We start from the raw sequence: 26152 nt of genomic DNA on the forward strand, positions 1-26152 counted from the left end.
TTGGAGGAAAAATTAGAAAAAGCAACTTTTTTCATTTTGGATATTTAATATGTTTTAATTCATGATTAAAAATAGTCTGTAAATTTTGTACTTGTGCGTTTTTTAAATTTATAAAACGGTTTATTTTTACAATAAAGGTATTCATTTGAAAAATAAAAAAAAATACTTAAAAAGCAATAACATACAAAAGATATACATTTGTTGTTAAAAATAGCTAGCAATAAACATTTTATTTCATTAAAATTTCAGATAAATTTACTCATTAAATGTGTTAAATTAATTTTTTTGTAAACCACATAATACAAATAAACAAGGAAAGCTCATCGTAAAGTTGGTATATAATATTTGGTTGAATTGTTAGACATAGTTTCATCCCCGTATAGTGCATTTTATAAAAATAAAAAATTAACATGCATAAAGTATTTTTATTCATCATACCATCCTTTATTTTTATTTATTTTGCTACTTGTAGATGGAGAATAGGGCTGTTCTGGAGCTTTATAAACATCATCTTGTTCACTTAATTTTTTAAAAGAGTCAGCATTTTCTAAATTTTTTTCATTAATTTTAATATTATTGATGTTTGGAACAAAAATATCGCTTTTATTACTAGCTTTTGATTTGTAAATATTTAAATTGGGTCTAAAAATTCCATCATCTTTATTTTCATTAATATTGTTATTAAAATTTACTGTGGCACCGTAAGTGTAGATATGCCTATCTGTCAAAATTTCCTCTTTTTTATGTAAAGAAGGTCTATAAATGTTATTATTAACAGGTCCTTCTTCATCGTCTCTCCAACTTGACTTTTTTGATATTTCTACCTTTGACACAAATTCGTATTTTTTATCTTGCCTCTTAGATTTCAATTCTACTAACATGCTGTCAAGATCATCTTTGTATTTCAAAAATAAACTTTGCTTTTCTTTTAGTGCTTTATTGTATTTTTCATGATTAATTTTTCGAGCGTTGTTTCTTATTTCATAGTACATTTCTTTATTTTTATAACATTTTTTTAATATATCACAATATATATTATATTTGGCTTTTCTAATAGTAAAATTATCAGTAAATTTAATTTCTTTCTTCTTAATAATTGGTTTCTCTACATTTATTTCATTTTTTTCTACTATTTTTATATTTTTTTGTTTTTTTCTAATTTTATACAAATCTACAATATCGTATATTTTTGAATCAACAGATTGATATTTAAATTCTCCTATAATAATTTCATTATTTTCTCTTACAAAAGATAAATTATTTTTACTCATAAAACTTATAAAATTCAAATTTTCTTTGTTACACGATATTTTACTACCTATATTTTTAATATAAAAATCCCAAAATTTATCGTAAAAGATATTATAACCTGCATCAAAATCTTGTAAATTCATTTTTAATAAGTACTGTGAATATTTATTCCCTTCGTTTTTATACCTACAAAGACCTTTGTACATTTCAAAATTCTTAATTGACTCTTTCCAACTTAATGCATTTAATGCAGAATAATAATTTCCCGAAATAAATAAAATATTAGAAAGAATTGTATAATATCGATCAAATAAAATATCATTGTGTACATTACAAGTAGTAATAAATAACGAAATCGTGTACAACATCGTAGAACACTCATATAGCCATTCCTTAGAATATAATATATCTGATATTGTAACTAATATATTTAATATATTAACTAGTAAAGGTGATCCTCTAAACTTATTAATAATATTTATAGACAATTTACTAAAAATGTCAATAAGGTCCTCTAGATCGTAATCTGATTGAAGTAAAGCATAAATTACTAGTGGTAACATGCTGTATTCTTTAATGTCTATTAAACTAAAAAATATTTGTTTATAAGTTTTATAATCCAGTTTTTTATTACAAGCATAGTTTATAAAAGACTTTATTTCATCTAATTCATACTTGTTGTTATAAATAAACTTGTCACTTGTACTGCTAGCAATAATTTCATCATAGTCTTGTTCCATTAAGAGGGTTTAAAAATGCAAAACAAAAAACGTTAAAATTTTAATATTACGATTTGTAAGTTAAAAAGGTTTGATAAAATCTTTTACTACAGAAAAAAATAATCCCATCATTCCATTGTTAACTGCAAATTGTGTGCCATTTCTCATTCCAACACAAAATCCACTAATAAATACACTACACATTCTAAGAAGATATCCTCTCATTCCTACAAGATCAAGTAAATATGAATTAATACAATGTATTAAAGTATATTTACTCATATCAATACCATTAAGAACACACTCATTTAGTGTATAAAGATCTGGATACTCTTGAAATACCTTATAAGTAAGCTTTGTAAGTGTACTAAACACGAATGAACTGCCTACATTTTCCAATGAATTCCTAATAAAATAATTTTGAAACATAGAGAGAGAAGGGTAAAACAAAAATATGACTATGTACAAATATATTAAAAATAGTATTAGCTTATTTTTTATATTGAGCTGGTGGAAACTAATTAATGAGAGAAATTAGAGATTTGAGTACTTGATGCAAAAAAGAAGAAGCTTCATTAAATAAATTTTATTTTACCTATTGTTTATAAATTTACAATAATTCTTTTATTCTACTAAAAATTTCAAAATATTATAAAACGTACATTTTTGTTAAATAAAGCAAAAAAGTTAATTTACATTTATTAGTAGTAAACAATTTTTTTTCGTTTTACCTCAATTTTCAATAATCTATTTTAGAAAATAAAAATACGATAATTTTATTGTATTCTTTACCCCGCACAATATGAAGCTACAAGATATCTATGAGATTGACTCGATTGATGACTTTGAAACCAAAAAGTCGGCTTTTCTTAGCATAAAAATTCTCGATTATCAAAATGTAAAGCACACGAATGTTTTTTTAGATTATATAAAAATGTACACACAATACGGTGATCATTCTTCTCTTCAAGAAATTCTAGAAAAATGTAAATATACTGAACAAGAACTAAAAGAATATAATCTTCATAGTATCGTTAGAACCAGGCGTGTAAGCTGGGACACTAACCTTGTAGAAATAAAAGAGATTGAAGGTAGAAAATCTAAACATCGACGAATAGAAAAAGTTTACGATTACGATTTACAAAAAATACAAAATTGCGATAAAGAAAAGGTAACAAAAATTTTAAATGATTTGCAAAATAAAAAAATTCTTAATTGATTTACAATAACTTTCAGTATTTTTTTTAAATTTATTACTTTTGTTTGAGAGGACATTAACTAAAAGTATAAAATGGTTAAAGAATGAATACAAAATGCATTTTAACGCTGTTTCAAATTTCTTGTTTACTTTTTTTAATTTTTCTCCCTTTATGAATAGGTTGGAAGATTATGTAAATTTTATAAAAACTAAACAGCATTCTCTCCCAAAATACAAAACACTTTTTTACGATACATTGAGGGATGATATATTAAAAATTAGTCGAATTATCACTAACACACTAAATTATAAAAATATTTTAATTATTGAAAAAAATTTAAACAAAGTGTCTGAAAAAGTGACACAGACCCTAAATTTAGTAGAAATAGATGGAAGTAAAGATGAAATACTACATTTTGAAGGTGTAAAGAAGATTATACAAGAAATGCTTATAGATACAAAAATTAAATTAGAAAAAGTTAAACAGAAGAAAACATCTCTGGATTTAGAATTGGAACCTGAAAAAATAACAAAACCGTGTAAAAAATACGATACAAATCTTCAGGAAGAACTTCAAGTCGAAAGACTAGAAATAATGGGTAATAGTCTTGTAGAAAGATACAGAGTAACAAGACAAAGGTTACTAGAAATAGAAAGTATACAAGAAAATATATCAGAACAATTAAATATACAAGACGAACGTATAGACGATGTCATAGGGAAAATGAGCGATATTTATAAATCAGTGAAAAATAGTAAAAATGTAATTAATGATGAAAATGGTTCTGGCAGTTTTATTAGAAGATTTATAACCATTTTATTTTTTTGTCTAACTTTTATGATAATTTTTTTACATGTTTACTATAAAACTTAAAATTAAATTTGTCTAATTTATTGTTAATACACATTTTTAATATAGTAGTTTTAACTTATGCTTTACTACAATATTATGTTGATATATTAAGATATATATGTTTGTAAAAAAATTATTTTTATTAAAGTTTATACAAATTTGATAAAATTTTTAACTTAAAATATCGTTAATAAAAAATTATAAAATAAATTTTTAGTATTAGAGTTTATGCTTGTTGTCTATCAACATAATTTAATCTCCTCCCAAGTGTCGGATGAGTTCTAAAAAGGAGATTGTAAGCCCAAGATGTATCAAAGGAAGCCGCACTTATTTCATAAATCTTTATCAATGCACTTTTAAATATTTTAGGATCACATTTACTAATCGCGTATGTATCTGCGCAACGTTCACAATAATTACTAAAAATATGGAACAATGAAAAATTAATTAATCTAAAAAATAGAATTGGCACAATATTTATAGAAATTAGAGTGTTTAATTTATCTAACCTTGATTTACTATGCACTTTGTTTGTTAAATTGTATGATTTATTAATTAAATACAACACAATAAAACCAATTAACTCAATTACAATCCACAATATATTTTGTAACAGTAGATCGTTATTTAGAACATGTCCTATTTCATGATATAAAATGCACGTAAATTCCTCAGCAAATAAAATATCAAAAATATCACCCCATAAAATTATAGTAACATTACTAAAGACTCTTTTTACACTTACATTATAATCTTTTGATTTAACATAACAATATTCTGTGTTAAACCCCATATTATCCAATAAACTTTTTATTTCAAAAGGAACTACTTTATTTGGTAAAGAGATTACTTTTATTTTATTTTTAAAAAAGACATAATAATTAGCACACAATACTATAGATAAAATAATAATTATCTTAATAATTCTAGTTGCTTTGTACATGTAATGTAATAAAATGTAAATTAATAATGGAATAAATGTAATAAAATATTCATTATGTTTATCTTTGCGTACAAGAAATATTGGTATTGCAAGATAAAGTATTACTAATCCTTTATATTTTTTTATTGTATTTACATACGTGTTCCATAGGCGACTTATTAAATAAAAAATTGACATCAAAAAAGAATTCTTAAAATTGTTGTGTGCTTGAGCATCATTAAAAATAATTCTATTTGAATCGTGATGATTCAGTACCGGATAATCTTTTAAGCTCGCAAGCAGTGTAGCACAAAGATAACAAAAAATTTGAAAAATCACTAAAAATGTACGTTTTATCATTCCTTTCTTGACTTGTTGAAAGTCATCTGTGTTCATGTTGATCTGGTTTGCTAAGAAAAGTACTTGGAATAGCTCGTTTACTAAAACGATTATCAAAAATGATAGTAAAACTAATAAACAATTTTTTATATTCATGGGCTACTGTTACAAAAACTAAGTTTTATAGTGTAAAGGAGTTTTAGTCATTTTAGGTAAGAAGGAGCTACATTTACTTTTTTTTTAAAGGGTGTAAATTATCAATATTTGACTTGTTAAATTTTTTTTTATAAATTTAAATAAACCCAAAGCATACAAGTTAAAATAATATTATTAACTTTTTGTATAGTAACAGAGCTTTTGAATTAATATTTTTTGTTTAATTATTGCAAAAAGTATATATCTTAGTGTACATTTTTATTTTTTTAAACCAGTAAGTTAAAAATCTAAAAATTTTGTCTTTCAAAAAAAACGTATAAATTTTTAATATTCTCAAGTGTTTACGTTGTCTACAAATTTAATATTAAATTTTATATTCAAAAAATAAACATGTATATTTTTACACTGTTTTTTGAATCTAAGTCGGCTACAACTCGAAATTGATATTGTTTTTCAATTACAACCCCTTTAATGTTAAGAAATTTACAAAAATCAAGAATTCTATCGTTTTTAAATTCAAATCCTTATCCTTGGAAAGTATTAATATTAGATAAACATACGCAATCTATTATTTCTCCACTACTTAAAAGTAAAGAATTGCGTGATTGTGGGATTACAGCATACTTTCTTTTTTCATCTTACAGACAACCTATTGCTAATACCCCTGCCTTGTATTTTGTATCTAACATATCCGAAATATCAAAGGATGTACTAAACTCGTTATATTTTGAATATAATATACACTGTGTAAATAGTATACAACGTAAAGATCTTGAAAGCCTAGCACTAACACTATCTAAGAAATGTGTAGCAAACCAGATTACTCAGGTTTATGACCAGTATGTCGATTTTATTAGCTTGCAAGATGATCTGTATACTCTTGACATACCTGATTCTTACTATTTAAAAGAATCTAGAGAAATTTGGAAAAGTATTGTATCTTCTATGTTAAGCATATTTGTTACATTAGATAGTGTACCGTATATATTTAGTACAGATGAAACTACTAACACTATTTGTAAAATGATAAAAGATAAAATGGCTAATAATAAATTATTCGATAACAAAAGTCATAAAAGATCACTATTAATAATGGTAAATCGAGACTATGATGTATTTACTCCCATACAACACGTTTGGAGTTATAGTGCACTTATGGACGATTTATTGGCTTTAGAAAATAATAAAATCGTTATAAATAATAAAACGTATGATTTAGATCCCAGTGATCCACTTTGGAAAGATAATCGAAATGAATACTTCCCATTGGTAGTAGAAAAAGTAGAAGCGGCACTTCTTGAGTATAAAAAAGAAATGGCATTGCGAAGTATTGACAATAAGAGTGATAAAAAGGCCATAACAGATTTGCTAGATAAAACGCCAGAACTCGCTAAGAAAAACGAATCTGTAAATTCTCATATAACAATATGTCTTGAAATGGTTGATATTATAAAAAAAAGGAACATAGATGAATTTTACCGAATTGAAAAGACTGGATATTCAGATGAAGAACTAATGACAGTTTCCGAAAAAGGAACAGATCAAGATATTTTAAGATTGGCGCTTAGTATTATTAACACTAAAGATGGAAATGTAGCAGAAGCAATGTTAAAAAAAAGAAATATCAAAACTAATGTAACAGAATTTTTTAAAAAATTTAGAACAAAAACAACAGTAGAAAAAAGCAAATTTTTTAATATGGTATCATCTATTATGGGAAATGTTCAGAAATTTCTGCCTGTTAAGGAAAAATCACCATTGTCTGATTTGGTAGAAAATATATGGAATAATTCTAAATCAGACGTATTTAAAATGTTTGATCCGTTAAATGTAGATACATTTAGAAAAGAAAATGTGTCGAGTATTGTTGTTTGTATGGTTGGTGGTGCCACTTATTCAGAATTAAAAACGTTGAAAAATCTGGAAGAAAAAATAGGAATTCCTATTATTTACGGAGGAACAGAAATATTGAATAGTAAAAAATTTTTAGATCAAGTCGAGAAGTTAATGAGAAAATAAATGCTGTTTAATTAAATGTTAGATTTGTATTACAGGACATTTTTGAACTTTTTTAAAATGTAAAAACAATGTGTGCAAGAATCATTTGTCAATAACACTTTTGTTCTTTTACCTTCTTGTCGCGTAGGTTTAATAATAAATATTCTAAATTAATATTTGAAGGATAATTAGTTTTCGACGGCATTTATTTTTTCATTTTTTTAATGTGATAAAGTATTAGTTAATAAAAAAACATATTTACAAGTAATAAAAAATAAACATTTTTATAATGAAAGGATAATGTAAAGCTTTCACATCACTAATGCTTAAATATTTTTTTATTTTTTATTAATGTTTTAAAAGTCTTTAAAATCCCCTTATTTAAAGATTCAATGTCAAAAGATAGAAGCTTTATTTCACACAATAAATTATTATTTTCAGATCAAGATAATAGTTTTGTAGCAAACAGTTCTCAAAATATAATACATTACCCCGTTCTTGACTACAATATTAATCTTATAAATGATGTGATGTGTAAGATATTTTGTATTATTTCTGATCACACAAATATAAAAAGGAAAGATTTAAGCATAAATTATAAAAATGATGGATCATTCAAAAAATTTCTTTGTACAACTATAAGCTTTATAGAATATCTTGAATACATCTGCCCAATATTAAAAATCACTAAACCAAAGACTTATGATATTTTAAATTATGTAAATAATCTTTTTTTGAATATGAAAGATAAAAAGTTAAATTATATACTCTCTAATGTTTTGGATACCTTAGGACATATTCCAGAATCGTGTTGCTGGTCACAAGAAATCAAAAAAATGTGTAATTTTTACAAAAAAAATATAAATTACGCTTTTGATATTATTAATGAAAATGCTTTAGTCGAATATGGCCATAATTTAATGTATAAAGACCTTTTGGAACTAAGTGACTCTTTTGAAGGAACTCCTCTTAAAAAGAGGTGTCTTGCTAAAGATAAGGACATCGATATTAAAAATATTTTTTTTGACGTTCCTGATGTAGATTTGACTTCAACGACAATATTTTCAGATGATGAATCTGATAATATTTTAATAGAAAATAATAATAATATTTTTAACAATAAATCTGAATCTAACACTACTTCTAATGATTTAAATAAAAATTCAGAAGTTAAACAAGATGTTTCATTTACAAACATTTCTGTTTTGACTAATTGTAAAAAAAGATCATTCATGAGACAAGATATTACAAGTCAATCATACATTGAAGTTTACAAAGAAGAATTAGATATAAAATTTTTAGATTTTAATGATCTACCAAAAAATGTTAAAAAAGTAGCAGAAGCTTCTTTTAGTGAAGTTTATAAAGTTGATGATTTAATTTATAAAATTGTACCAATGGGAATATGTTGCGATACGAAAATAGAAGATTTTATACGTGAAGCCAGAATACTAAAAATATTAAGTAAAGAAAAGGGCATTCCAGTATTAAAAGACGTTCTGATTATTTCAGGAAAATACGCGCCGGCTTATTTACAGGCCTGGGATGACTATGGATTTGTAGAGAATCCAAGACCTGATTTTTATGAAGAAAACCAAATGTACGGAGTATTGGTTACTGAGGAAGGAGGTGTTTGTTTAGAATTTTATAAATTTAAAACTGTTAAAGAGATACAAAATATTTTATTAGAAATATCAAGCATATTATCAAATCTAGAACTTAAATATAGTCTTGAGCATAGAGATTTACATTGGGGGAATATTCTTGTTTTAGATAAAAATGTAAAAATTATAGATTTCGCACTCAGTAGACTTACATTTAATGAAGAAATTATTTTTAAAAATTTAAATGAGATTAGTTGGATTTTTGACGGAGATGAGAAAGTTGATGAACAATTTGGAATTTATAAAAAAATGAATAGACTTGTAGATGAAGATTGGAGTAAAAGCAATACTTTAACAACCATTTTATGGATGAAATATTTAGTAAGAAAGCTATTTGATAAGATACCCAGAAAGAAGTCTGTAAGTCTTAGACAGGTTTATTTAGATTATTTAGAAAAATGTAAATCAATAACTGAATTTTATAAGATACTAAGTTTTACAAAAAAAGATTCTTAAAAAGAATTTTGCTAATTTTTATTTTTGTATCCCTCATGTCTTCTGAGCTATTGAATATTAAACTTATGGAAAAAATAGCATCAGGCGCGTTTGGTGAAATTTATTTAGCCAAAGATACAAATCTTAAGATTCTTGTAGCAGTAAAAGTTGAGAAAAAAGGAAATATGACACAGATTAAACATGAATATCAAGTCTATAAAAGACTTATTAAATTTTCAAATAAATTTTTACTGCCCGATGAACCTGTTCCAATTCCTAAAATTTTTACATATGGTAAAATTTTAGTAAAAGATGTGTACATGAACTGTTTGGTTATGGAGTTACTTGGTAAGTCATTAGAAGAGCTTTTTGTACATTCAAATAGACGTTTTGCACTAAAAACTGTCGTTAAATTGGCAATAAGAATGTTGAAGAGCATAGAAATGGTTCATAATAGTCATTTTGTTCACAGAGACATAAAACCCGATAATTTTGTATTTGATATTGAAGAAAAAAATTTATATTTAATAGACTTTGGTCTTGCTAAGGAATATAGGGATCCACGTACACATGTACATAGAGAGATAAGATATGACAAATCACTTACTGGAACTGCACGATATGCTAGTATACGTACACATCAAGGATATGAACAAAGTAGAAGGGATGATTTAGAAAGTTTAGGGTACTGTCTTTTATATTTTTTAAAAGGCAGGCTACCATGGCAGGGACTTAGGGCAGAAAATAAACAAGAAAGATATGACAAGATTAAAGAATGCAAAGAGACATTAAAAATATGGGAACTGTGTGCAGATCTGCCTCATGAATTTTATATGTATGTTTTTTATGTAAGAAATTTAGGATATGAGGATTGGCCTAATTACGAATATCTTAGAGGCTTGTTTAAGACGATAATGAAAAAAAATGAATGGAGAAATGATGAATGACTTGATTGGAATTAATATATCTTAACATATTTAATTAATAAATATATTACAAATAAATGATAATTTATATTAGTTTGCACTTTTTATTCACAGTTTTCTATTTTTTTTACAAAACATACATAAATTCTGCCAAAATATAATTATAATCTAGTAGAAGATATGCAATGCGTCAATTGTCTTATGCGTTCTGCTTTCATCTAAAACAAGATTAATTTTAATTAAGCCTGGCTTTAAATCTAGCAAAATGTTTAATTAAATTATTTTTATTGTTAGCTAAATTTTGTAAACTAAATGCTGAACAGAGAAATTTATAATATTCGATGCAATTTTACATTTAGTTTACAAAAATCTTTATTTTAATAAATGAAATTATAAAATTTGTTATAATGGTTATTAATTACTTAAAAACACTAATTGTAATTTTCTGTAAGTTGTATTTTTAAAACATGCATTAAATTATTTAAAAATCTTTAAATTATTTTAATTAAAAATAATAAATAGTAACAATTTTAAAATAAATATTTATCACAGTAAAGTTGTTTTATTGTTTTAACATATCTTTAATGTTTTTAAACTGTAATTTCTCCAAAAAAGAATTTATTCTTTTTTTAATATCTTTAAATTTTTCTTTTTGTGGATTTAAATCTAAAAGGCTGCAAAATGCTGAACAAAGGGTTTTAGACATTGAAATTTTAAGATATAGATCATAAAGTAAAGATAAAACATCTGGTATTTCATCAGGCACATATTGTCTTTCTTCATCCATTTTTATGAAATAATATTCGCATATAGACATTTTTTGATCAAAAAGTTTAGCTAATGATTTTAAAGCTATTTTATAAATATTGAGTTTTAAAATAATACCGTCTTTGCTACTTTTTTCAATCTCTTCCGATATTTTCTCAATTATTTTAAATATTCTAGGGACGTACTTATCAGAAGACTCAATATACCTCAAGCCTAAATCTACATTAATTTCAAGACGAAATAGTTTGTACAGATTATTTAGTGTTTTTAGTTTTTGTTGATCATTTTTAGAAGGTGAAAGAATTTTAAAAAAAAAGATAGAAAAAATCATAGGGCTTAGTAAAAAAGGTCTTTTATAAAAATCAAAAGTTGCATAAACGTGCAATTTCTTCTTGTTGGAAATAATTAAATAAAAGATGGTTTTGTGTTTAACGTCAAACTTTTAATTTATAATTGAATAAATCAAAATGTGTATTTAAATATTTAAATTGCCTTTCTTAATTTCAAGAATGTGTAAATGACACAATAACGTCAGTATATTAATTTGAATAATTTTATAAATCAATGTTAATGTTTTGACAAATGAAAAACACCAGATTAATTTTTTTCTAGTTCTTTATAAAAAGTTAAAAAAATGATTTAAAATACGCATAAACAGTTTTAAGGCAATAATTAAAGTAAAAATTTACTGTGTATAAAATGGCACTAAGGGAATTAATTATGTAAAAATGGTGTGTTTTTCTTCGTTACATGATGTTTAAATGATTTAAATTAAAAAATACAGCTTAATGCTTTAAATTGCTAAGGATTTTATATACTATTTTTAGTTGAATTATAAACTAATTAAAAAAATAATTTTTAAATAATTTTTGTTTACAATAACTTTTAATTAGCCAAATAAATACCATGTGATATTTTAGACTTTGGCATATGTAAAAAAGGCAAATTTTTACTGGTAATTAATTGTCAAATATTTTTTGTAGAAGGCCTTTGTTCAACTTCCGATTTTTATATAAGTTTTTTATTTATTCTTGCTATTGCATCCCATAGCTTTACATTAACATATACATCGCTGCTATAATGTTAAATTACATATAATAATTATTTTTTTTTCTCTTCGATCGTAGAAGTATTTAATGTCAGTTATTTCTTTGTTATTAGATTTGTTTAATTTAGTCATTAAATATATCTAGTTGTTTAAATTAAATTTAAGTAATTGCTTAGATTAATATATAATTTTACATCTTGTATAGCATGCCTTTCCTTCTACTTTGCATGTTAAAAGTTTTATTTTCTGCATATCTGGAGACGTATGAAGTAAATTGCTACACTGGGCCGATTTATTTATTCGTATCAGCCATTATGTGGTCAATTACTAATTTATTTTTTACAGTTTGAATATTTGCTTTTAAAATATTTTTATCTTTAATGAACGATTAATACTTTTAAGTTTGTTTAATTTCTCTATGTGTGATGCATTTATTGTTTCTTTTATTTCTTAATATATATTTTCTAACTTATTTTATGTAACTTATTTTTTCTCAAATCACTATTTTAAGACATAAAATCTAAATGATTTTTAATTTATCAACGAAATTAAATATTGTTTTTTAAAATCTTAAAAATATGATATATGTGCTATACCTAATACTAAAATGTTTAATAAATCATAAAAGCAAATATTGTCCAGTTTTCAAATATTTATCTATATTTTTAGTATTTTTTAATATCGCAATAATAAATTAATCTGATATTTTTTTACAATAAAAAAATTAAGCTTAAATATCCAATACGTTGTATTGGATATTTACATTTAATAAAAGAAAACAAAATAGGTTTTTATTAAAAATAAATTCAAGGTAATAATCATATAGTAAAGTTTTAAAAATAACACTAATAGACAACTACTAAGATAACAATTTTTAAATCAGTTTAATTTAATAAGTGCTCAAACGCTTTTTTAAAATCAGTTCCAAATATTTCGATTGCCGCATGAACAAGTTTTAACAATTCAACAAGTTCATTAAGATGTTTACGATTCATTGGGCATAAATTAGTCGCATTTTTAGAAAAAAACTCAAGATCTTTTTGAAAACTAGAATAAATCATACCCATTTGATTAGAAAGATTCTCAATTGGCTTTTTAATGTCATTAACTACTTCTTTTTGCAATTTATACATGTCTTGGAAGTTAAAATCATCAAATAACTCAGAAGTAAATGTTAAATGTTGCAACTCGTTCCTTAACAGGCCAATTAAATATTTTAAATCTGATACCTTATCGTCATCAGAAACACTTTCTTTTTCGTATTTGTTTTCCAAATCATCAAGCTTTTCTTCAAAATCGTCTTCTCGTATTGCATCTCTCCATTTTTCTACCATAATTTTGATTTTCGTAAACATTTCATCAACATCGCAATTTGAAGTAGTAATTTTTACTATTAGTGTAAATAAAAATATTTTTGTAAAATACATTTTAAAGGGGTCAACAAAATTAAATGTTTAAATATAATTTTGATAAAAAAAAAAGGTTTACTTTATTTGAAAGACAAAGGATAAATACAAAAATACTAATGCGTATATTAAACGTCATAATTTTTTGAAAATGTTGTTTAAATTTAAGATTGTTCTTCTTTATGGCTAAAATACTATTTTATCTGTCTTAAGAAAGAAATTAGGAAAAAAATTGACAGATAAAATTTTCAAAAATAATTTTAATTAAAGTATACAAATATTAAAAAATTTATTTAAAGCAAAAAATGAAATTTTGCTCAAAATTTTTAACAAATTAAATGATTGCTTAACCAATATCTTTGTAATGTTTCACGTTCTAGAATTATCATATAAAATTAAGATTTAAAATATTAAAGATTTATTAGAGTAAAGATTTGTAAAATATATCTTTTAATCATTATTGTAATTTTTTGTGAACTTTTCAAATTACTTAGATTTTCTTTCTTAACACAAAGTACTGCTTTCTAACGTTTTTTATATACATCAAAATGGTCTGGTATCTTAACCTATATTTTTATCTTTGTGACATTTAGTTACCACAATTTTTAAATGTAATAAATCAGGTAAAAAATTTTTTATAAATGTGAAGTAAAGGGGTTATGTACCAAAACCACTGCTTTTTAATATAATTTTAAACCCTCAAAAAACAAAAATAAAATCAAATATTTAATTTAATCGAACTTCCTAAACCAACAACTCTTCTAAACTTATTAAATTATTATTATAAGAATTCCAAAGCCTATATATTTCATTGTCTTGTTCTATATATACTCTTTTTCTTGGCTTGTTTTTTCCGCTATTAATCAATCTTCTGAATTCAATATTAGACAGTATTAAGCATTCTTTTAAATAGTGAAATACTTCTAGAAAACCGGCGTTATTTTTATTAATCAGTTTATTAAGTTTACTATGAAACCCTTCTGCGGAATTATTAGTTCATCTTCTAAGCGTTCCATAATGAGACCGTATTTCTCTTCTATACAAAGATCTATTATTATTTAACCAGTTGTCTTCAATATACTTGATTAAACGATCTACCAATCCATTTTCTACGTTATAATAATTTTTAACTATATCCCAAGCAGAATCAATATCGTTTACAGGTACTAAAGTAATGCCTGAAAACATTTCAACAAAATTTCGAAATAAAATATCATTGTTATACAATGTTACAAGTCCGAGTCTTACAATTCTTCTCCATATCGCCTGTCCAAAATGAAAATAGCATCCAGATATACTTGCATCTAGAAATACAATTCTTATAGCATTAAACGCTGCTATCTCAAAGTCAATTTGAATTTTATCAGGATTTAAGATTATTCCAAAACGATGTAATTGGTTTTTTAAACTTGAAAAAGCTTTAACATATTTTTCCTCTGTTTTACTAGATAATAAAATGTAAACCAGTGGAAAGCTTTGTCCATTAAAATCACTATAAATTATATAAAGCTGAAAAAAACTATTTGATGAAGACTTAAAGTAGCGTCTAAAACCAATTTAAAGTTTCTTGTAACAGCAAACCGGCCAATAAAATCTAGATCGCCCATAATTATTATTTTATGTATTTCTAGCTCTTAAAATTAGTGTATTATGCCCGTTTGGTAAAATAAACTCGTTAAAATTAAAATTTTGTATTGCATAAAAGTCGCTAGTAGGTACAACTTCTCCCTTCCATCTACACAAACTGGTTTTAAGTGAAGAATAGGAAGGTGCAAATCTCGTAATTAATTCATCATATGAATAAAAACTATTCACAATATTAATGCTGCATCATATAATTTATTTGCAAAAATAAACGAGAGTTCTAAAGTCTTGATCTAATAAAAACCTTCATTTGGAACTTAATGATTGTTGTTAGATGATAACAATGCATATGAGTTTCAATTATTTAAAAGAGGTCCCCTTGTTACAAGTAAAGCACCGCATCCCGAATTTGAACACCTCAAATAGTCGTTGCCATTACGTTCTTTTCTATTTGAACTATAGATAAAAAATCTACTACTGGAACGGATGTATCTTTCTAAATAATCGAAAAAAATTCTCTCATATATGGGTTAAAAATTATTTAAAAAAGTAATGGTTTTGAGACGCCACGAGGTTGATACCACAAAAACTAAATTAATATTCTTAAATTTTTTTAAATTTGTTAAAAAAAAATTTTATTATATATTTCTATAGATCCGCAAAATTCTGTTTCATAAATTTGTCGTATCAAAACCAACAGTAAAGTGTCTTAGGATTTTCTAATTATGCAATGAACTTTAAAATACACAGTTTGTCTTAAAAAACCCATACTCAATAGCTGTATATTTCATTCGTTTTTATAATTTACAAGAGTAATGTCTTAAATTTAAGACGTGAATTAAGATTTTTTATTGATTACAAGTAATTTTCAAAGTATTAAATATCTACAAATACTTTTTTTAATTAATTTTGTCTAAAAAATGAATATTTTTTTCGCAAAAAATAAAAAAAATTCCCTTTAATTTATATTATAGCAAATTTTTGTTATACTCTCAATGAAGCAATTGTCTAAAATTAAGGTTGCGCAAAGTTCGAGCCTTTTCAAAATGGTTTGTCCCAAAAGAAAATTTTATCCCAATTAAATATCAACTATCAACCATAAATAAAACTTAAAAAAATACAAACAGAAAGGCATAATGAAGCATGCGGGAGGCAATGAAAGGCCTTAAAAATGCTCTGATGTCATTAAAAGTAGGATTTGAAAAAAGTTAGTAAAAATCCAAAAATTTTATTAAGAAAGCTTAGTAGAAAAATGAAAACTGTAGATAATATTAGTGTTAATAAAGACAAACAAGGTGTTGTCTTAATGAGAGTGGTATCTATCACATGCACCTATAAAGAAGCCTCTTTGCAAAAAAAGACATATTTTAAGTAGAAATGATTGTGCAGTAAAATAGCTAGCACACAAAAAGAAGTTAGAAAGAAAAAAATTTTTAATGATGAGAGTACGTTTAACCCGTTCTATTCTGATGGTAAGATTTTAGTTTGGAAAAAAACCAAATATGGGATTATTATAAAAAAATGTGTGACCAACAGTTAAATATTAAGGGAGTCTATAATGGTATGGACCTGTTTTTCATACTATGGAGTAGGAAAGCTATTATTCATTGAAGGAAAAATGAATTCAATCAAATACATTAGCATTCTTACCGATAACTTAGACGCTTTTGCAGAAATGATGGGTCTTCCAGAGTGCTTTTTTCAGCAGGACAACAATTTAAAACATACTGCAAACATAACAAAGCAGTGGTTTGCAGCAAATAATGGAATGTTATCAGCATGGCCTTCTAAATCCCAGATTTAAATTCCACAGAAATCTATGAGAGCTTGCCGAAGCCAAATTATTTATTCTAAAACCTAAAAATTCAAATGATTTAAAATTGTAATATAAGTTGAATGGGACAGTAATAGTCTAGACGCGTGTCAAAAATACCCAGAAAACTTTTTCAAAACGAGCATTGCAAGTTTAAAAAGTTAAAAAAGCGCACACCAAGTATTGAATAAAAATATGCAATTTTTTAGACAATTTAATATAAAATTAATATTTGTAGCTATTAAATACTTCAAAAATCAAATATGAATTAATGAATAATTTTAAAATAAAAAATTGTTTTTAGTATTACCCCTAGTGAGGTAACAAAAATATTGTTCCAATATGGAACCGATAAAAGAACTCCTTTTTACTTTATTGGTTTTATTTTTAGTCTAAAAGCTATCTTTGTAGACCCTGCATAAGCGTTCTTGCTACTATGAATATTCATACCATTCTTTATGAAATTTTATTTATAATAAAAAAAATGTTAGAAAATCTATTTTAATACTAAACAAATTAAATGTGGTGTATATTACATTTTATAAAACTTTACTTTCAATTGTCAATGATCTGATATAAATAAGTCTATTTAGTATGCGTTTTTTTAGACAAACTGTTTAACTCACGTTTTTTACGCAATGTCCTTTCTCCTCCGTTACTGTTCATTTTTTTTTATTACCTTTCTTTTAAAATTTCAATTCTGGAATTTAAGTTTTTTTAAATAAACTTTTTTGTATTTTTCATGGTTCAGCTGGTTTTGGCACCAACCCTATTCTTTAAATTTTTTTACAACCCTAAATTTTAAAAAAAGTTAAAATTTACTTCTTCCCATTAAATATTGCTTTATTTGATTATAGTTTTTCCTTTACATTAGCTTTTTCATATTGTTGTATAGATCTCCAGAACCAAGTCTGCCATCTTAATGTTGTCTTTTTTCCCGGTTTTATTTCTTAGTCCAGGCCTGCTTTAATGTTTTAACGATTGGCCATAGTTGGGCTTTCTTGGGCCATTTTGATGTCTCTTGACTGTATATATACTACAGTATCACCCTCTAGTTTTAGTTCATTCGTGTATAACCATTTGTTACACAAGACTATTGCAACGTAATAATTATTTTTCTTAAATTTTCCAAAGTATAACAAGATTTTATTAATTAAAAATCATTGAATTTTTTTGCGTAAAGTCTATTATACCAACTATCAATTTTAGTTTTTTAGATATGCTTTACAACTGTTTTAAATAATTTGTTAAATAAATGCTGATATCATATTTTTAGTAAAAAAACAGACTGATTCTTTATTTTATCGTGAGCATTTATGCTAAGTATAATTTTAAATTAAAGAAATAGAAAATCTCCTAAATCTTTATAGTAAATTAAAAGTTTATCCTTTAATTAACCAATTTTTAAAAACCCTTTATTGACAATGAATCGCTTTGGTTATGTATGCATTCTACTGGGTATAATTCTATTTTTATTAATCGTTATGTATATTTATAAAGAAAGACAACCACAGCGGCAACCACAACCACAGCGACAACCACAGACACAAGTAAAACCAAAATTCTCGCCCTCTGAAGTCTTAACAATGAACTCTGAAACCATTGAAAACTATAAGTGGTGTGATATTTATGCTGCATTAAAGGAAAAAAACGAGGATTGTCAAGATGAAAATATCCTAAGATTGCTTTATTACGCATCACTTATTTTTAAAGAAGCTGCGAAAACTAATGAATCAAATTATTTTTATTTTCTTAATAAACAAGGAAAAAAAGTGCAACAAAGATTTAAATTTAGTGAATTATTTAAAGAATGTCTCGAAAAAAGTCCCATTACTGAAAGTGGACAAGGGATTACAAGTGATATGTATGATTTTGGTGTTTTTTCAAATGATGAAGGTAAATTTTTTATAATGTTGCTTTTTGGCAGAGACGTGCTCACCGAATTTAATACATCTAAGTTTTCTGAAATATTTGATAGATTTAAAAATTTATTTGACGAAAATGTTCAAAAACTTTTGTGTGAGAAGCGCATACACCAACTAAATTTTGATATAGGTTTTTCATTCATTGATGTTCTAGGCGGGTACTTTGTATACGAAAAGTATGCAGGACGGTGAATAAAAATCTTAGTTTTTAAAATTTCAATATTAAATTTATTTGCTTTTACATACTGTTTATGTGTTGTTAAGCTTACAAATGTTTAGATCTGAAACTTGATTTATTATTTAAAAGACAGAAAAAAAATAAACTATTATTTTTGAAGTTTTTTTAAAATATCTATGACAAAATATGTTAAATTTTATATATTTGCTACAACACTTACTTCAAAATGACTTTATTGTAACATTGTATTAAGTTATTTTTAATTTAATTACTAATTTTTTATTATATTAAATCTGTAAATAAAGTTTTTAATTATCAAAATCCGAAAAAATTGCCTAAAATTCCTTTCTTTTTTATTTTTAATGTACTGGTGTCCCTACAAAAATTAAATCCTATCCTTATAGTAGATTTATTGTGTTTAAAACTCTTAGAATCAATTAACTTAAAATCTACTTCACTAAATCCTTCATTAATATTATGCAATGGAAATTCAACAAATGATAAAAGGGCATTTTTAGAGCTTGAATATTGATCATACACTTGTATTGTAAATACATCACGGATTTTATCAACAGGCATTACAAATGATTCATAAAATGTTGGATTATTACTTTCAATAGACGGTTTAGTTTTAAATACGTTATTATCATTTACTAAAATTTTAACATATGCATTCACTATTCCACGTTCTGATGATTTTAAATCTTTTGCTGATTTTATATAAATTTCTAAAAATCCTTTTTTTAGATTTGAAGGTGGTGTATATTTACAGGTTTGTATCTCAACTTTTATATCAACTTCAAGACCATATTCATTAAGGACCATTTTTTCGTCTGCAAATCTATATGGAACAGTAAATCGTCCTAAAACACGATTTTCTCCCTGATCTGCATTTTTTATAAGTGCGTACAAATCTTCATTTCCTGTTAAAATTGTAAATATGTTATTAATTTGTTGATTCTTACTGAAAGAAGAAGCTTTTACTATTCCATCTCTATTTCTAAATTCTACAAAAACTTCTTCATTTAATCCATAAAATGTACCTAACTTTATTTGTAATAGTTTTAAGTTATCTTTCATAGACTTACTTCCTTTGTAATCTTCTAAAAATTCTCCTTCAATTCTTAAAGTAACAGAAATATCATCTTGTAAAATTAAAGCTGTTCTAGTAGATTCTTCTGTATAATTAATTTTCAAATTTTCCTCACCTAGAAATACGTCTCCGTTACTTGTTTCCTTATAAAGTCTAAATATACATTTGTCATCATCATGAACAGGTACAAAAATACTCTTTCGTATCGGCAGTGAAGAGGTGAATGGATCCATAGTAAAAATATCAGAATTGGTTTCTACAACACCATAAAAAATACCTTTTTCGCTTACTGTTTCAACTGTTATTTTCTGTATAGATGTATATTTTACTATTTCTTCAATTTTATCTTCTAAATCCACATATTGAAAATTAATTTGTGTTTCAAGTTTTCCACATCTAGCATCTTTTAATTTATATTTTATTGGTTTTCCTTCTATAACATCCTTCAATCCCAGTCCTATTCTTCCAATTATCTCAGAATTACGATCATTTATAATACAAATTGATACTACATCAACTGATAAATCTCTAGAAAAGAATTTAAAAGTCTCATTGTAATTAGGAGAGTTATTATTAAAAACTCTTTTTGATTCAAAAATATAAAAAGTACTTCCAGAAGGAGGAAGAAGCCTAGTAGATGTAGATTCATTACCTGTTGATATATTATTAATTTCTTCCTCTTCAGCTTTTAATACTCCTGATACTACAAGTGCTGCCGCACTCGATGTATTTTTTATATAATCTAATGGTATAGATCCTTGATCTCTATGTAATGGAGATATTATTACAGTGCAATAACTTGAATAAATTTCACTTTTTTCATCATTCAATCCCAGCATGTTTTCTATGCCTATAAGTTTTAATGTAACAATGGCACTATTCGTCTTTTTTAAATGTTTAGAAATAGGATAAAATACAAGATTAGTATTAAGATATGCATACGTTTGTTCATCTCTAATAAGTCTTATTTTATCAAAAATACATCTTCTGGATTTAATCTTTGTTTTTGGTGTATTTTTAACTATGGCCTTTTCTAATTTAATAACAGTTTCTACATCTTCTTGTGGTTCTTCAGTATGTACATTCCTTAAGAATAAAGAACCTGATGCTCTAGAATCCCCAAAGAAACTAATACCAATCTTTTCATCTACATTCTGAATTATAGTATAAAAATATTCATTAAATACTAAATTATGACCTGTTTTAGATGATGTCTGGAATAAAGGCACTCCATCCAAATCTATTTCTCCAGTAAATTTTTCATCTTCTTCATTCTCTAGAGATAATATCTGTATACATGCTACACCTATATCATATCCTGTAGATTGTGCTATTTTATCAATATCAATTGTTATAGAATTGGGATTTATTACAATTTTAGACATTTCATTTACAATAGTTTTTTTAATCCATGTACTTAATCCTGGAATATCCATTATATCTACAGTTTTCAGAGGAACTAAAGTAAAATCAAACTGTGGTATCTCCATCAAACAAACTTCTACATCCTTTATAAAATTATTTTTAGGTATTAAATTTATTGTAGCTCTAACTCTACCTTTAAATCCTACTTCTTTAACTAAAATAGGTAAATTAATCCCTATATTATTTCTAGTACCAAATCTTGCCTTTAAAATTATTTTGGAATTCCACTGTTTATCTTCTCCTAGAAAATATTCCACTGCATCTTTACTGGCTTCCAATGGTACAAAAGAAACCGAAACATCCAGTGTAACACCATCATCTTTACTAGAATGATATGTTACTTGTTCAATTATAGGTGCTCTACTCCCTAAAGTAAATTCTGTTAACTTTAAATTATTTAAAAATGGTGGACACACTTTTAAAAGTTCTCTATTTACATTTTGATAAATATCTGAAGATATGACAGGCTCAGCTACTTTCCAAAATTTACTTAAAATATAATTCATCCACTCAACTGTCTCACCGGTATATCTTGATTTTTCTCTTCTAGTACTGTCATTAATTAGTGATTTTAAACTGTTTGTAAATTTATTAATTTTTCTTTTATAAATAAAATAAACAGTGTAGCCTACGAACAAAATGTAAATAAAACTAAAGTTAAACTTTCCTAAAAGGTATCCTGAAAGTACAGCCGAAAAAATAAGAGAAGGAATTTTTAGATAAAAAAATAAACCTTGCTTTGGATCAATATCAAGTGCACTCCTATATTCCGTTATACTTGATTTGTAATGCTTCGGAAGAGCTATTTTATGTCTAACTGGAATATCAAAGGGATTAAGAGGTTTTGATAATTTATCTGGTGAAATGATTTTTGTCTTTTCATCTGAATTTTCTTCTTCATAATCATGCATTTTAAAAAGGGCAAATTTTTATTTATATTTTTATAAATTAGGTAAAAAAACAAATTATTAAAACTATTTGTTAAATAAATATTACTTTAAAAACCTATAAATTTTTAATAAATTTAGTAATACAATTATTACTGTTATAATTTATAGTATTTTTAAAGTGTTGTACGTTAAATCAATATTCATTCCTTATGATTAATTTGACGTACAACACTTAAATAATATTATATATCAATTATACTTTTATTTGATTTGCTTTCTTCCTGCACGGGTAAGAAAATTATTAAAAATTTATAAAATAAAATATTATTGTTCCTCGCAATATAAATAAATGTATGTCATGTTTTATTATAACTATTATTTTATAAAAATGTTTATTTAGTAATATTCTCTTTAATCTTATAAGTTTGTAGAAATTTAGATCATTTGAAATAAAACTAATAACAAATGATAAATCATATTAAAACAAATTATTTTTTTTTAAATATTTTAAATAGTCATTTACATTTAAACATTTATCTGTGATATCTAAATTATTTAATTTTATGGCTATAACATAAAAATGTTTAAACACATCATTATTTCTCAAGATCGTACAATCTTGTTTAATACTTTATTGTACTGGTGTTTAAAGTTTTAAATTACTTTATAAAATTAAAGGATAAATTTACAACCTTATTTATTTTTATTTTTTTATAAAAAATTTCTGCATAAACAAGGGTTACAATGATAACTAAAAATATTAGTAAACTTTTTAGTCAAAAAACAACACGTGTTAAATCAGTAGATTTTCATCCAGTGAAACCTATTTTTATTATTGGACTACATGATGGTAAAATACAAGCCTGGGATTATAATTCTAATGCTTGTATTTATGAATTTATAGACTCATCTGCTGTAGAAAAAGGATCAATAAGATCTATTCGTTTTCATCCACATGGAGATTTCTTTGTAAGTTGTGGAGATGATAAACTTATAAGAATGTGGGATTATACCAATAGAAAATTACTTAAAAGCTTTAAAGGACATTCTGATTTTATAAGAAGTGTAGATTTTCATCCTACAAAGCCGTGGATTATAACTTCTTCAGATGATCAAACAATTAAATTATGGAATTTTATGACAGGTAAATGTTTGGCAACAGCTACTGGACATTCACATTATGTTATGGCTGCAAAATTTTTAGATGAAACAACAATTATTAGTGGATCACTGGACAATTCAATTAGAATTTGGGATTGTAAAAATTTACTAGGTAAAAATAATAAATTTATACCAGACATATTTGTAAAGCAAATTGTACAAGGACACGATAGAGGTATTAATTTTATAGAAATAGTTTATAATGATAATGAAACACTAATAATATCAGGTGGTGATGATAAAGAAGTGAAAATTTGGGAATATAGAACTGAATTATTGGAACGAGAAAGTATTATGGCACACCAAGGTTGTGTTACAGGTGCCATTCTTTATCAAAATTATATTGTGAGTGTTGGCGAAGATGGCTTTTTTTGTGTTTTTGATTTAAAAGGTAAAAAATCGCAGAAATATTTTATAGAAGGCAGATTTTGGGCCATTTCAGGCAGAAATGGATTTTTTGTGTGTGGACATGACGATGGATTCGAATTATTAGAATATTCAGAACCTAAATTATTAGCTAAAAGTAGTAAAGGATGTTATTACTGTAAAAATTCTTATTTTTATTTTTCAGATCTTAATTTAGAAAGAAAAGTATGTAAAGCCGAGGGCAATATTATTTCTATACATTCCATTGATAAATATTTACTAATTCAATATAAAAATAAATTTGAAGTTTTTGAACAGAACAAAAAAATATTTAAACATGAAGGATATGGTGTTTTATTATATCATAATGAAATTTTAATGGCGGTAAAAAAAGATAATAATGTGATTATAAAAGATGTAGATAATCAGATTATTACAACATTTGATGTATTAGATGGACATTTGTTATTTGGAAATGAAGATTCTTTTTTCATATCAAAAAATAATATGTTAGCTAAATATTTAAAAGATGGATATTTGGAGACAATAAATCTAGGATTTTTATGCGAAAAAATATACATTTCTGATTCAAAAGATTTTTACGCTTTTATATCAAAAAACAAAGTTTCAATTTACGACAAACACTCGAATTTAGTAAATTTCGAAAACGAAATAGTTAATATTAGAAGCGGATTTTTTTATGAAGATTGTTTTGTATACACAACTACTAAGCATTTAAAATACATATTTTCTGAGCAAGGCGTAATTATTAGTGTGGATAGTGCTATGTATCCATTTATGTACAAAGACAATTTAATTTATTTTTTTTCAGGTGAATGTATTGAAAGTATAGAAGTAGATTTTACAGAAATAATGTTTAAAAAATTAGTTATTAATAATGATTTAGATAATCTACATAATATCATCGAATCTGGTTCTTTACCTGGTCTTTCGCCCCTTTCGTTTTTGATAAAAAAACAAAAAGGCGATATTGCACTGCCTTATGTAAAAAATAAAAGACAGAGATTTGAGTTATGTCTTAGTACTGGAAATTTAGATGAGTGTTTACAATATTGTCAGGAAGAAAATGATTTATCTATGTATCAAAGATTAAGCGATGTTGCACTTGAAAACATGAATTTTGAAATATCTGAAAAGTGTTTTTTAAAACTATTTGAGTGGTATAAATTATTTTTATTGTATGTGTGTACTAATAATTTGGATAAAATGGCGTCACTGGTGAAAATATGTGATGAGTATACAGCAAAATTTATAAAATTATATTTAGAAGACAAAAAATATTTCAACTATCCAGACAAGAAAACGTCAAATATTTCTTTACAAGAATCATTAGAAAAATTAGAAATTTCTGATAAATTTATTTCAAAAAGTTTACTAAGCAAAATTAAATACAAAAAAGTTGATGTCTTTTCAACTTATGAAGAAGGTTTGGAATTTGTAACTAAAAAAAAATTTATTCAAGCTTTAGAAAAGTTTAAAGACTGTCTTTACACAATAGCTGAAAATTTTGTTCAAAATGATAATATTGAATTGAGAAAATCTTTAGGTGCGTACATTGCAGGACTTACAATAACTTTATTACGAAAGAGAGAAGAAAATGAACAAAAACAAATTTGGTATGCTTTATACTTTTCTACACTAAATTTAAAACCTGAACATGTACAATTAGCCAAAAAAGAGCTGGTTAATGTATGTTTAAAAAATGGAAATTACTTACAAGCTCAAATTGTAGCGCAAAAAGTCTGCGAATCTAGTGATAGTAAAAATATAAAAAAAGCTTTACAGTTGGAAGATCCACATGACAAATATGAAATTCCTAATGGCGATTTTTGTTTTGATCTAAAAAATTTTTGTTCTTTCTATAAAGAATGTAAGTTTTGTTATGTAAAAAATAGTACCGGAGATGTCTGTAGTTTGTGTGGCATAGGCTATCTTTATGAATAAAAGCTTTACAATAATATTTTGTATATTTTTTTAGTGCTAGAGAAGCAACAAAATTTGTGCACAAATTGT

General features: G+C 25.1%; 14 protein-coding genes across 14 annotated transcripts; 8 read left to right on the forward strand and 6 right to left on the reverse strand.

Moving 5' to 3' along the window:
- Positions 1–425: 425 nt before the first annotated feature.
- AAJ76_2800017160 (hypothetical protein) lies at positions 426–1991 on the reverse strand (the record flags this gene model as incomplete). Its single annotated transcript, XM_024474921.1, has 1 exon — positions 426–1991. The coding sequence occupies one exon, from the start codon at positions 1989–1991 to the stop codon at positions 426–428; it is 1566 nt and encodes a 521-aa protein (XP_024330944.1).
- Positions 1992–2051: 60 nt separating this feature from the next.
- AAJ76_2800017568 (hypothetical protein) lies at positions 2052–2399 on the reverse strand (the record flags this gene model as incomplete). Its single annotated transcript, XM_024474922.1, has 1 exon — positions 2052–2399. One exon carries the CDS (start codon positions 2397–2399, stop codon positions 2052–2054), a length of 348 nt encoding a protein of 115 aa, XP_024330945.1.
- A 373-nt stretch (positions 2400–2772) lies between these two features.
- Positions 2773–3189, forward strand: AAJ76_2800017942 (hypothetical protein; the record flags this gene model as incomplete). The annotated part of the gene is made up of 1 exon (XM_024474923.1): positions 2773–3189. The coding sequence occupies one exon, from the start codon at positions 2773–2775 to the stop codon at positions 3187–3189; it is 417 nt and encodes a 138-aa protein (XP_024330946.1).
- A 151-nt stretch (positions 3190–3340) lies between these two features.
- On the forward strand, positions 3341–4042 carry AAJ76_2800018510 (sec1 family transport protein; the record flags this gene model as incomplete). Its single annotated transcript, XM_024474925.1, has 1 exon — positions 3341–4042. One exon carries the CDS (start codon positions 3341–3343, stop codon positions 4040–4042), a length of 702 nt encoding a protein of 233 aa, XP_024330947.1.
- A 205-nt stretch (positions 4043–4247) lies between these two features.
- AAJ76_2800020607 (m48 family protein) lies at positions 4248–5438 on the reverse strand (the record flags this gene model as incomplete). The annotated part of the gene is made up of 1 exon (XM_024474926.1): positions 4248–5438. The coding sequence occupies one exon, from the start codon at positions 5436–5438 to the stop codon at positions 4248–4250; it is 1191 nt and encodes a 396-aa protein (XP_024330948.1).
- Positions 5439–5909: 471 nt separating this feature from the next.
- Positions 5910–7457, forward strand: AAJ76_2800021079 (synaptic transmission and general secretion sec1-like protein; the record flags this gene model as incomplete). Its single annotated transcript, XM_024474927.1, has 1 exon — positions 5910–7457. One exon carries the CDS (start codon positions 5910–5912, stop codon positions 7455–7457), a length of 1548 nt encoding a protein of 515 aa, XP_024330949.1.
- A 509-nt stretch (positions 7458–7966) lies between these two features.
- On the forward strand, positions 7967–9556 carry AAJ76_2800023136 (haspin ser thr kinase; the record flags this gene model as incomplete). The annotated part of the gene is made up of 1 exon (XM_024474928.1): positions 7967–9556. One exon carries the CDS (start codon positions 7967–7969, stop codon positions 9554–9556), a length of 1590 nt encoding a protein of 529 aa, XP_024330950.1.
- Positions 9557–9591: 35 nt separating this feature from the next.
- Positions 9592–10482, forward strand: AAJ76_2800024761 (casein kinase 1-like protein; the record flags this gene model as incomplete). Its single annotated transcript, XM_024474929.1, has 1 exon — positions 9592–10482. The coding sequence occupies one exon, from the start codon at positions 9592–9594 to the stop codon at positions 10480–10482; it is 891 nt and encodes a 296-aa protein (XP_024330951.1).
- Positions 10483–11023: 541 nt separating this feature from the next.
- AAJ76_2800026729 (hypothetical protein) lies at positions 11024–11560 on the reverse strand (the record flags this gene model as incomplete). The annotated part of the gene is made up of 1 exon (XM_024474930.1): positions 11024–11560. The coding sequence occupies one exon, from the start codon at positions 11558–11560 to the stop codon at positions 11024–11026; it is 537 nt and encodes a 178-aa protein (XP_024330952.1).
- A 1601-nt stretch (positions 11561–13161) lies between these two features.
- Positions 13162–13704, reverse strand: AAJ76_2800028873 (hypothetical protein; the record flags this gene model as incomplete). Its single annotated transcript, XM_024474931.1, has 1 exon — positions 13162–13704. One exon carries the CDS (start codon positions 13702–13704, stop codon positions 13162–13164), a length of 543 nt encoding a protein of 180 aa, XP_024330953.1.
- A 3121-nt stretch (positions 13705–16825) lies between these two features.
- Positions 16826–17071, forward strand: AAJ76_2800031995 (transposase; the record flags this gene model as incomplete). Its single annotated transcript, XM_024474932.1, has 1 exon — positions 16826–17071. One exon carries the CDS (start codon positions 16826–16828, stop codon positions 17069–17071), a length of 246 nt encoding a protein of 81 aa, XP_024330954.1.
- A 1433-nt stretch (positions 17072–18504) lies between these two features.
- Positions 18505–19197, forward strand: AAJ76_2800033674 (hypothetical protein; the record flags this gene model as incomplete). The annotated part of the gene is made up of 1 exon (XM_024474933.1): positions 18505–19197. One exon carries the CDS (start codon positions 18505–18507, stop codon positions 19195–19197), a length of 693 nt encoding a protein of 230 aa, XP_024330955.1.
- Positions 19198–19498: 301 nt separating this feature from the next.
- AAJ76_2800037781 (ca2+-dependent lipid-binding protein) lies at positions 19499–22612 on the reverse strand (the record flags this gene model as incomplete). Its single annotated transcript, XM_024474934.1, has 1 exon — positions 19499–22612. One exon carries the CDS (start codon positions 22610–22612, stop codon positions 19499–19501), a length of 3114 nt encoding a protein of 1037 aa, XP_024330956.1.
- Positions 22613–23335: 723 nt separating this feature from the next.
- AAJ76_2800038505 (wd40 repeat-containing coatomer complex protein) lies at positions 23336–26083 on the forward strand (the record flags this gene model as incomplete). The annotated part of the gene is made up of 1 exon (XM_024474935.1): positions 23336–26083. One exon carries the CDS (start codon positions 23336–23338, stop codon positions 26081–26083), a length of 2748 nt encoding a protein of 915 aa, XP_024330957.1.
- Positions 26084–26152: the final 69 nt, after the last annotated feature.

Source organism: Vairimorpha ceranae (assembly GCF_000988165.1).
Source record: "Vairimorpha ceranae strain PA08 1199 chromosome Unknown NODE_28, whole genome shotgun sequence".
Classification (NCBI taxonomy): Eukaryota; Fungi; Microsporidia; family Nosematidae; genus Vairimorpha; species Vairimorpha ceranae.